The sequence below is a fragment of the Meles meles genome, chromosome 18 (assembly GCF_922984935.1).
Source record: "Meles meles chromosome 18, mMelMel3.1 paternal haplotype, whole genome shotgun sequence".
Classification (NCBI taxonomy): Eukaryota; Metazoa; Chordata; class Mammalia; order Carnivora; family Mustelidae; genus Meles; species Meles meles.
In genome coordinates, this window is record NC_060083.1 from 19,426,971 (window position 1) to 19,438,761 (window position 11,791).

General features: G+C 56.3%; 1 protein-coding gene across 2 annotated transcripts in view; it reads left to right on the forward strand.

The window, feature by feature from the left end:
* Positions 1–11,475, forward strand: part of ASIC2 (acid sensing ion channel subunit 2) — a 978,722-nt gene extending 967,247 nt beyond the window's left edge. For both annotated transcript variants that reach the window (XM_045983838.1, XM_045983837.1), the window contains exons 5-10: positions 51–107; positions 1,535–1,688; positions 3,798–3,889; positions 7,207–7,286; positions 8,521–8,589; positions 10,362–11,475. In XM_045983838.1, coding sequence (XP_045839794.1) covers positions 51–107; positions 1,535–1,688; positions 3,798–3,889; positions 7,207–7,286; positions 8,521–8,589; positions 10,362–10,463 — 554 coding nt within the window. In that variant the 3' untranslated portion in view covers positions 10,464–11,475. The remainder of the gene's footprint in view (positions 1–50; positions 108–1,534; positions 1,689–3,797; positions 3,890–7,206; positions 7,287–8,520; positions 8,590–10,361) is intronic.
* The last annotated feature ends 316 nt before the right edge of the window (positions 11,476–11,791 follow it).

Genomic DNA, 11,791 nt, shown 5'->3' on the forward strand with positions numbered 1-11,791 from the left:
GAGGGAGATGTTGCTGCCTGAGTACCTCTCTCTGTGTCTCTTCTTTGCAGGGGATGCCCCTTTCTGTACTCCTGAGCAGCACAAGGAGTGCGCAGAGCCTGCCCTCGGTCAGTACTGGGGGACAAGGAGAAGGGGCTGAGATTGAGACTTCAGAGGCCATCTCGGGGTGGGAGAAATGGGGTAGGAGGGGGAATGGAGGAGGAGGAGAGGCTGACCAGGGGGGCAGGGCACTGCAGGGACAGGAAAGGAAGGTGGAGAGGAGGGAGGAGAGAAGCGTGGGGGGGGGGGGGGAACAGACTCAGGGATGCAATAAGCAAATGAGGGCTGACCAGGCACTGGGGGAGAGAATGGGAATAGAGCAGTGTGGGTAGAGATGGGTGAGGCTCAGGGGAAATGGAGAGCACTGGGGAACGCAGAGGAGGGGACAGAGATGGAGAGAAGATGGACAGTGGGCATCTGGGTGGCCCCAAAGGAGATGGGGGAGAGAAGAGGGGTGGCCAGCGTGTTTATCCCCCTTGTCCTCCTCCCGCTGGTGCTTGTAGGTTGGAGTAAATGCTGGATTCCCCCACTGGAAAACTTTGGGTGTGGGAGACCCCACAAGCCTCGGGTACGGGAGATTCTACAACCCCAAAGCTAGACCCACTCCACATGCCTGGTGTCTCCAGACCTGGGAAGTGATTTACAATCAAGATAAGCAGAGAGGGAGTTTAAAGCATAGGGACTCAATTTCATTCAGCAGCTGCACTTGCTGGAGCTAAGCGGGGATCTCTCTGGACTCCTTCCAGAAGGAAGATGCTTCCAGAAGGACGGAGGTTGGGGGGGGTCACTTAGAGAGAGTGGGAGACTTCTGACCTGTACAAAGACATCTCTCTTTGGAGTATATATTTGGAGTTATAGAGAAAACCCATGGGTAACACTGCAATGATCAGAGAGATGGAAGGAGAAAAGTGATGTCTTTAGCCACCCCGTCCTAAGAGGAAGGGGGAAGCTTGAAGGAAAGAAGCCTTCCTGATGCAGGGAGATTGCTTCTAGGGACAGGAATTGGGGATCTTTGCTTGTGCCCTAACCCAGCAGGCAGATGAGGCCGACTCTGGCTAGGAAGGAGCCATAAAGGGAATACCACGGAGCCCTGGGTTTCAGAGAAAATGGTCTCCCACATTTCCGCTTGGCTGGAGGCCCACTTTGTGGATGAGAACACTGAGGCCAGGAGCACAGAAAGCGGCTTTGGGAAGCTGAAGGCGCCAGGCCTCCCTGGGAGCCCGTGCTCCAAATGTGGGGCCTTTTCAACAATTTTTAAAGAGCAATGTAACAATAAAGGAAGTCAAAGGAGAACAGGACCAAGAGAAGCATAGAGTGTCCACTTCTTTTTACGAGAGCTCCACTCTCACCAACCTAGAGCTCCAGCCCAGCTCCCCTTCTCTCTGCAGCGCCCCGCCCCTCTCTGACCCGGGAAGGCACATCCTTCCCAGCACGTCCAGCTGCCGGGAGCCCCGCCCCAACACCCGGCTAAGCCCCGCCCCTCTCTCCCCTCCAGGTCTGTTGGCGGAGAAGGACAGTAATTACTGTCTCTGCAGGACACCCTGCAACCTGACCCGCTACAACAAAGAGCTCTCCATGGTGAAGATCCCCAGCAAGACGTCAGCCAAGTACCTTGAGAAGAAATTTAACAAATCAGAAAAATATATCTCGTAAGCAAAGTGGGCATGGTGGGCAGGGGGAGAAAGGAGGGATCAAGGAGGAACTGGAGGCGACTTGAGGAAGAGGGCAACAGGAAGCAGTCGGGTCCCTTTGGCAGACATTAATTGAACTCAGCTGTGGGCTCGGAAAGCAAGGACCACGATGATTAAGACGCAGCCCCCTGGACTTTAAGGAATCTGGAGTTTTACAGGGAGGCCTTGCGCATTCCCTTCCATGTGCCAGGAATGCTTTTCCTCTCACTTTACCTAGCTGGTTCCTCATTGTGCAGGTCCCCATCTCAAGGTCATCTCCTCAAACCCCTGAATGAGTGCCCCGCCCTTTATTTTTCTCTCCAAGCACTCTGGTGTTTTCCTTCAGAACGCTCGCCCTAGTGTGTGATTCCATATTCGTGTGTGTGTGTGTGTGTGTGTGTGTGTGTGTGTGTGTTTGTGTGTTCCCCGCTAGACTGAAAGCCCCCTGAAGGCAGGAAGAGCCTTTCCTTTGGTTCTGTGCTGGAGAGTGCCTGGCACATAGTTAGCACTCCAAAAATGTCTTCTAACAGAATAAATGAATGAGGTCCATGGGACCTGGGAGGAGTCCCAGGCAGAGGCTGAGCAGAGAGGATAGGTGCAGGGCAGACAAGGAGGGGGGAGGCCAGAGAGAGCCAGGGCAGGCCATGTGTCACCTTGTAGGCAGAGCTGGCCGTGCAGTGGGAGACAGGGAGAGACTTTCCCGGAAGACAATAGAGAGCCTCCAAAGAGTTTCGAGTGGGTGGGTGACAGCCTCAAATGTGTATTTTCGACCGCTGCCCTGCAGCAGAACTTTCTACACAGATGGAAATGTTCTGAGTCTGTGATGTCCCACACGGGAGCCACTAACCACATGTGGCTCTTGAGTGTTTAAAATGCAGCCTGTGTGACTGAGGAGCTGAATTGTAATTTTTTTTTTCAATGTGACTTCGTTTAATAGTTTTAGGAAGATTCCTCAGGCGGCAGGTGTACAGGACAGAAGGGAAGCCAGAACAAAGGGCGGGAGCCTGGTAGGAGGCAGGTGCCGTCACCCAGGCAGGGGATGGTGACCCTTACTTTGAGTGGTGCCTCCCTGAGCCCTGCAGGGGAAGGGGGATTTGCATCTCTCTCACCAGCCACTCCCTCCTGCCAAGACCGCTGCCAAAGCCCAGCCTGGGGCAGCTTTGGCTCAGCAGGTTGAGAACGAGGGGCACCAAAGCTGTTGTGACCAGCAATGAAGGAGACGGCCCCGCTGTTGAGCAGATGTTCTGCCAGCAGTGATGACTTTTCCTGCCAAGATGTGTCTTGTTAACACACCTGCCTAAAGGACCAAAGGGAACCCCCAGCCAGATGTAGATTTGCTCCCTAGAATCCCTCCCCTGACCCTGGCAGCTGACTTGGTAGTGCTAGAGTCGGGGGCTCCCACTAGGAGAAGCTTGTTATAAATCCAAGTGGGAAGACGCCTGGGTGGCTCGGTTGGTTAAGCATCCGACTCTGGGTTTCGGCTCAGGTCAGGATCTCAGGATTGTGAGATCGAGCCCCGCATCAGGTTCTGCACTCAGTGTGGGAGTCTGCTTGAGATTCTCGCTCTCGCTCTCCTTCTGTCCCTCCTGCTCATTCTCTCTCTCTCTCTCTAAAATAAATAAATAAATCTTAAAAAAAAAAATCCAAGTAAGAACTTGGGTTGGGGAGGCTTTTAAGGAGTGGGTACGGGGTACCCAGGAGGTCAGCGAGCTAAAGCAAGGCCAAACAGTGAAGAGCTTGTCCAGAAAGTACTGAGCTCCCCTAGGGGTGAGGAGCCAGGCAGACCCTTTGGGGGCCCAGAGACCTGGACACCAGGCAGGACTCATGGAAAGGACATAAAGAGGGGACAGCTGAAGGACAGAGGGACAGAGCTGATACTTGCCTCTCTGGTCTGTAAAGAGCACTGGGCTGGGAGTCAGTACTCTTGGTTCCAAGGCCACTCTGTCACCACCCAGCTCTGACTTTGGGCCATTTGTCACACTTTCATGGGCTCAGCCTCACCCGCTGTTAAGGGGAAAGCTGTGTCAGGTGGGCCGTGTGGCCCCTGAGGGTTCTCACCATGTATGGTCCTGAATATTCGCTCTGCAGAGAGAACATCCTTGTTCTGGATATATTTTTTGAAGCTCTCAACTATGAGACAATTGAACAGAAGAAGGCATACGAAGTCGCTGCCTTACTTGGTAAGTCAGTGTCCCTTGCACGAATTCCCACAGGCCATGGTGGGGCGTGGGGAGGAGGATGGGCAGCGGGGTAGGCAGGCAAGCGGGTAGATAGATACACTTTTGGAAGAGTCTGGCCTTTTCGTGTTCTGATTGCTCTCTCTGTCCCAGAATGGGAGGGACTCCAGTGTGGTGGGTGCGTTAGTCCCAGTTCACGCCCCCATGTAGGCCTCAGTTTCCCCATTAACACAATGAGGCAAGTGAGCTTAAAGGTCTCTCGGGGCCTTTCCAGCGCTGCTCTGTTGGATTCCGTGGTCTTCTGTTCCGAGGTTGAAATGAGCCTCAGGGCCACAGCGGGAGAGGGAGTGGTCCAATGGAGCAAAGGCTGCGCTGTCGGCGGTCCCAGGCAGTGAGGGCCCCGGATGGAGTCCAGCCTGGAAAGCAGCATCGCAGCCTGGAGGCCAGATGTTCCCCGTGGACTGAGAGCCCTTTGTCAAACACAAAAGAAGGGCCACACATCCCCAGATGTCTACAGACCTGACTGCCAGCCCTACACAAGGTCACACTCACAACCCTGGCCATGTAAGGGATGAGGGACGTTCCTTTCAATCCCGCCCCACCCAGGGCAAATCCCACAAGACTCCTGAAGGTGGCCAGTGAAAAGATCTGCCCCTGGGGCCCTTCTCCCGACTCCTACTCACTCTTAAGAAAGGACAAGATGCTGTCCCTACGAAGAGAATTAGCTGCGCTTGGATCTTTGAGTGGGACCAATTCAGAGCGGGACCCTGGCAGAGGGGGACGGCAGGTGTAGAGGGAAGCAGACAGGCACAGAGTCAGACCACTGCATACCAGCTACGAGAATGAGGGCACGTGGCCTCTCCTCACTGAACATCAGGTCCTTCATCTGTAAAATGGGTCTAATAAAAGTACTTGATGAGTTTGTTGTGATGGTTAGCTGGGGGAGAGCACCAGCCCACAGACGATCCATGAAGAGTGGTTTCTGGTACCTGGACAGTCACCATGCCAGGCACCCAGGTTCCAGCTGCTTCCAGATGCCATCAGAGGATCTCTGCACCTCTCCCAGGAGACTGGGGACTTGGCCACAGCGGGGACCCAGCTGAGACCCAAGTGGCTGCCACTTGGGTCTCAGACACTGTTATGTCCATAAGGGACTGAGCCAAGAGACTAGCACCTTGGACTCAAGGTAGAGGTCATGCTCTGGGGATGCAGACCCCCTCTCCCTACCTCTGTCACCTTGTCACCTTCATTTCCTAAGGAGAACTCAAGACAGGGCTCTTCCTTCCCCTCCCCAACACAGGCTCACTGCTCTGTCTCACACACACCCATACACACACACACACCGAGGAGGGTCTGAGTTCTGGATCTGTCAGAAAGGATAGCTTCTCTCTGTATCAGCTACGAGGACAAGCGTGTTCCCAGCATCTTGTTCCCGCCCAGAATAGCCTGCTGAGACGATCACACTGCCATCTGCACCGCCTGTGATGGGAGCTCGCCGCTCGCAGACCCTCAGCCATCAGGCCCTTCCCTCAGCACCATGCAGCCCACCCTCCCCACCCCGGGCACCCCGCACATGCCCTCAGGCCACACAGAGCACACCCCACCCCAAAGCTTACACATACACACACACACACAGACTCACACGGGGCCATGCGCGGCAGAAACACGTCTGCACAGACGCACTACGTGACGGCAGACTCAGTCACGTACACCTGCCCATACACGCAGACATGCTCCCATGGCTTCCGCACACTCACACGTGCGAAGCCCACTGCCACAATGCCACACTCACACACACTGGGACCTCTCAGCCTCCCTATCCTAGACCTTAAGAGCCACCTGCCTAAAGCCATGGACAGCCAGACGTGCTCACACAGAGTACCCTGATGCATACCCCAAGCTCGGTCACACCGCATGTGCGTGCAAACACGCACCTCACACCTGACAGGTGCATGGGTAAGTACACACACCCCACGGCATGAGAGAGCAGGGGGAGAGGAGGGAGGGGAATCATTGGGAGCTCAGCTCCAAGCCCAACTGGGAGGAGCCCTCTCCTCGCCCTCTCTGCCTGCTCATGTGGGACTGTGGTTGTCCGCCTGCCCTACTGTAGTCAGGGATGGAGAGGGCAGATGGCGCCAACAGAACATTCTCAGACCAAGAGCCTGTGGTCTCCAGGAAGACTGGGCACCCATCCTGGCAGCACCCTCCTTTCCCAGCACTCTCCCTGCTCAGCGCAACAACTGAGAGTCACAGAGTTTCCAGGTGCCAGGACCTCACAGTGGTCTCCTCTCCCCTCCCCACCAAATGTCCTTTGAAGGCAAAGCTACCGAGAAGGTCAGGGTTTCCAAAGCCACGCGGCAAGCCAGTGGCCACTCTCCAAACTCAGACCCTCCGAGCCCTCTGCTCTACCACATTGCCTCCGGAGCAAGGCATTTGGGCTTTGAGGGGACCAGAACCCCATGGCGAATCTGAGAACATCTTCTCAGATAGGGACTCTCCCCCTACAAACACTTAGGTCCACACAGGTAATATCTTGTATTCGGCTTCAAAGGGTCTCTGACCATCCACAGCCCCACAGGGGAGTTGTTCTCAAGCCCTGATGGGCGAGAGAGCCCTGGGAACTTAAAAAATCCTGACTTCCAGACCCCAGCTCCAGAGAGTCTGATTTTATAGACCCAGGGTAGGTCCAGACATCGACTCTGAGTACAGGTGTCTGAGGAGGGAGAAGACCCAGAGACCAGTCAAGAAAGACTTTGGTCAGTCAAGAGAGACTGTGCACCCCACAGCAAGAACTCCTACTCCAGAAAAAGACCAGATTGAACATTTACTCTCAGGTGGGAAAGTGAGGGGATGCTTCCTATGACCTTATCCCAAGGGTGAGAGGTGTCCTGAGTTGGTCCTGGAGGCCTTGTCATGATGAGTGATGGAAAGGGGTTTCTTGGGTCATTGTTCCCAAAACCCCCAACCATGGCACCCAACCCATGAGACTTGGGCTAGACTGCCCTGGCCCCAGGCAAGGACCACACACTTTTTGTCTCTATTCCCCAGCCCAGAGCCAAAGAAGGGCCCTCTCCATGTGATTCTGAAGGTAACTGAATAAGCCTGTTAGCTCTACTCCAGGCCCTCCAGTACGCCCTCAAGTTCATTCCACTGGGTGCTGTGCAGTGAGAGAGGGAGTTGTCCAAGGCCTGATCTGTCCCCCGGCCAGGCTCTCCATGGAAGGGGAACCGTTCCGAAGGTCTGGTTTCTGAGTTCATCTCACCCCTTCCTAGAAGCACTGTGACTAAAGCCAAAATCTTTGATCTTCTCTCTCTCTCCAGGTGATATTGGTGGTCAGATGGGATTGTTTATTGGTGCTAGTATCCTTACAATACTAGAGCTCTTTGATTATATTTATGAGGTAAGATTGGGGTTGCTCGTGGGGAAGTGACCATATGCAGGGACCCTTGTCCTGCCCGGATGTTCAGAACCAAAGCATGGGGGAGAGGGTGGCCTCTCTCCACCCAGAGCCTGCTTTCTTCTACCTGTCCATGGAGATTGTCTATCACCAAGTCCTAGGCAGGGAGGAGGGGTGGGTCCAAGAGAGACAGAAGCCGGCTCCTATCCTCAGGTTGCTGGAAGAGCTGTGGGCTGTCCACACTCAAAACGTGGGAGAGGAAGGATTGAGAAGGAGAAGAGCCAAACCTCAGGCCAGCTCTGAGCCCCTCCCACACAAGGCCAGATGTTGTGGCTTCATACATGTGTGTCTGCGCCCACACACTCACAGCACACGCACACACATGCCCCCCATGCACACACTCCGCCACACTTAACGTACATCACCCACTAACACACAAGCAAACTATACACATACCACTCACACATACATGCTACACCCACACAACACACACACACACACACACACACACACACACACACCTGCCCTCCGGCTGGCGCGTCACCTGAGTAGTGCGTGTCTGGGTGCAGGCAGGTTTAGAGAAGGGCCATTTCCTGGCGGAGTCCATCAAGCCTGAGCAAGCAAGAAGAGCAAGGGTACGATCCTTCAGCGTCCCCAGGACCACCTGAGTTTTGTGCGGCAAAGGAGCCTGCAGAGGGCTGTCCTTGGCCAAGGCCAAATGGGAACCCCTGTGGGGAAGTGGAGGACCCCTGAGACCAGGGTCCTCGGGAGTGCCACACGCCACCTCCCAGCATGGTGACCTTGTTCCCCAAACCCAAATCAGGCCCCAAGGCCAGATCTTACTCTGCTTTGTTTATTAATTTTTCTGAAATAAAAGCTTATGCTGTATAAAGTGATGGAAATTACATCATACCAGGGAACACATGGAATGCCTACCTTTTATCGCTAAGAATCAAATGTTATGGACTCATGGGTGCCCTGATCTTATAAACGAGTGGGGCTGTCGGGCCTCATCCCCTAGGCCCAGCCTCAGAAACAGTCTCCCTCGCTGCTCATGCACGCCCCCCACCCCCCGCCGGTCCCCAAGAAAAGAGAGTCCTGATGCCAGATGGGGCCCTCTTGTGACCTCTTGCAGGCTCTGGTTCCTGCACCAATACCTCACCCAGCCCAGGGAGGTCCCTCTGCCTTCTCTCCCCCATCCCCCAGCCTGACCAACCCCATCCCGATTCTCTTGCAGCTGATCAAAGAGAAGCTCTTAGACTTGCTTGGCAAAGAAGAGGACGAAGGGAGCCACGATGAGAACGTGGTAAGGGCAGCGCCCATGCTGTTGGTTGCTCGGTCCCCCAGCCTCTGCCAGCCTTATGAGACCAGAGGTCAGGGCCAGGGCGGCAGGAGGGACACACCTCACTGCACACTGTAACTTGGCTTGTCGGAGGACACCCCCACTGAGCCCCGGGGCTTGGTGGTGAGCACTGGATGCCCCGATCCTGGAGATGCTCGCAAGGGGAGGTCCTGCCTGGCCCAGCTGGGCTTGTCCCGGACCCAGAGGGCTACTGCTCTCATCTCATGCCTTGGGAGACGCAAGGAAGCTCTGTGCCCTTATTCCTGGGGTAGTAAAAACGCAAATAGGGACGTCACTGACACTCGACTCCCTTTGAAGGGGACAGGGAGCTCGGGACCCCGCGAGGTGGGGAGCAGCCGTGATTCCCATCAACACTACCAACTACTGGGTGCCAGGGACGCATTGGGCGCTGTGTATTTGAGGGCCTTGAGGCCCCGAAGCCCCAGGTCCCCCGGCTGGTGAGTGGCAGAGCTGGGCACAGAGCCCCCTGACCACGGCCCACTCTGCCTGCCTTCCCCGGAGCAGTCACAGAGGCAGCACCTCTCAGGGCTGCCCGCTCTCCTTCGCAAACCCAGCCTGCTCCCAGCTTGTGCCTGGGACACCCACTAGGGGGCCGCCCTCCCGGCCCTCCCCTCTAGCCCAAAGTCAGCAAATCCCAACTGAGGCCAGCCCCTCCCCCCAGACAGGCCCCCATTCTGTTCCAGACACTAGTTCTCCAGACACCTCCCAGGCTGAAAATCTCTGCCTTGGTTCCCTCGGGCCCCTGCAGCTCTGGTGACCCGAAGACAGCGTCTGTGGAGGGGAGGGCAGGCGAAAGGGGCCCAGGCTCTGGGCTCGGGTCCCTGTTTCCCAGCTGCCTGCCTGAGCATCTGCAGACCTAGAGGAACCTCGGGGGTCAATGGGATTGAGCGAGCCCGGAGCAGTGCCTCCTTTGTAGGAAGTGCTCGGCCAGTGGAGGTTCCCTCCCCCTCCCCACCTTCCCTCTGCCCTCAGAATGTCACAGAGTCACAGCCTCCCCCTGCCGCCTCCCCCTCCCACAGCCCCATCCTCACCAAGTCTCCCCCACATTCTTGGCACAGCCTCCTAGGCAGTGTCTGCTCCCATTCCTCCCAGCCTCTAGCCCTCTGCAGCCGGGGAGTCACTGGGAAGACTCCAGGCCCTCCCAGCCCCGCCCTGCTGAGACTGCTTTCTTCTTGGGGCCAGCTGAACCCTAAAGGTCCACTGGGGAGCTGTGACTACTCCGGTTCTGGCTTTTGGGGGCCTCCCCACTTCCTACATGGCCTCAGCCAGTGGAACCCCCTGCCCCAAGCCTAGAGCCCCAGAGGCTCTTATCTCCCCCACCCCAGGAAGGTCTCAAGGGGGATCCCACCCCAGGATTCCTCCTGCCTCAAAGCTAGAGAGCACTCAGAGGTAGCTTTGGGTCATACCTTAGAGGGCACGTCTAAAAGAGAAGTTCAAACCAGCCGCTGAGCCCCATCACCAGGGAGCCCTCTCCCCACCCTGGGGGCACCTAGGTGGGCAATGGTGAGGACTCTGAAGACCCCCGCCCGCCGGTCTCGTGCCCCACAACAGCACAGCAGCCCCTGAGATGCCTAGGGCAGGAGCAGCAGGGCGAGCCCAGGGAGAGCCCACCAGCAGGGGGTCCTCAGCTCCCAGGGCCTTGGCTGGGCTGCCAGGGGCATCGTGACACCATTTTGCAGAATGAGTATCAACCCCTGCTGTCCCCTTCCCTCCAGAGCACTTGCGACACGATGCCAAACCACTCTGAAACCATCAGCCACACTGTGAATGTGCCCCTGCAGACGGCCCTGGGGACTTTGGAGGAGATTGCCTGCTGACAGCCCTCGGACTGCCCGGCAACCCCCAAACAGACCTGGAGGCCCAAGACCCAGGACAGGGGACAGCAGGCGCAGGTGGGATGGCCCCTGGTGACAGAAAGAAGAGCCCCCTATGCACACATAGCAAACTCTCTGCCAAAACCTCGCTGCGGCCACGTCTGATGCGACGTGTCCTTGGGCCCCGCCGTGCGTCCCTCTTAGGAGAAATGAGTCACACTCCGGAACTGTCCGAGAACCCACCTGCCATCACATCTCACTGCCAGATGTACAAAGCACCTGCATGCTGAGACCGCTCACGGCGCCACCTCACGTCTGTCTCTCTACCTGACTCTCCTCCACGTGCTCCCTGGTGGCCACTCTGCGGCCACCCAGTGGGACCAGGTTCTAGCCCCGAAGTCACCACCCCATGGCCACGCTGGGGTCGCAGCTGCACAGTCGAGAGGGAAAGCGCAGAACTCTCAACCACGTCCGGTCCTTGTGTACTTTGTGAAGGTTCTGAACCTGCCCTCAAACCTCTGCCCTCCCCCGAGCTGGCCCCTGGGCTGACCAGGGCCCCCCACCCCCACGCCCCATCCCCGTCCCAGCGCCTGGTGGAGGCAGGGTGGCCTGGGCGACTCCAGCACTCATCCATGGGACCCACGTCACTCTGCTGTCCCTGTGACCTAGCTTGTACAGTCCGATTCTGTTTCTTCTTCGGGGGGCTTGTTTTGTTTGTCTGTCGGAGATCTGTTTTGTTTGGTTTTTACTTTCCAAATTTGGGTTTTGATGTTCTGAGGTTTGGTTTGATTTAGTTTTCCCATTTTCTCTGGCGTTTATTTATTCGTGCTTCCAGTCACGGTCATATTAAAAGCTGGTCTTGTGGAAACAGCTGAGTCGGTGCTGACTTGTCCCCCGTACTCAGGTCTCCCTCCCCCCTCAAAGCCTTTCAAAAGGGCCAGGCCGGCCAGGTCAGAGACCACAGATTGCGTGCATGACAAGTCTTCTGCGCCAGTGCCTCCGGTTACAAAGTGTCTAGAGGGTATGCACTTCTAGTCTGTTCTAAATCTTTAAAAACTGTTGACTGCAGCCTTGTAAATAATTTCATGACTACTAACACATCACAGCTTGTGATCTGAACAACACTGTTGCCGACGATAGATGTGTAGCTTGAAGAGGGGAAGGCAGAGAATGATGCCTAAACCTAAAAACCATGAAGGAAGCCTTCCCACCCCTCTGTTCCTCCATCCTCTGGCCCAACGCCTCTGACCCTGTCAGTGAAATCGGGCTGTCCCACACGGCAGCCTTTCCAGACCCTCTCTCTGTACCCCACCTCCTCACCCCCCATCAGA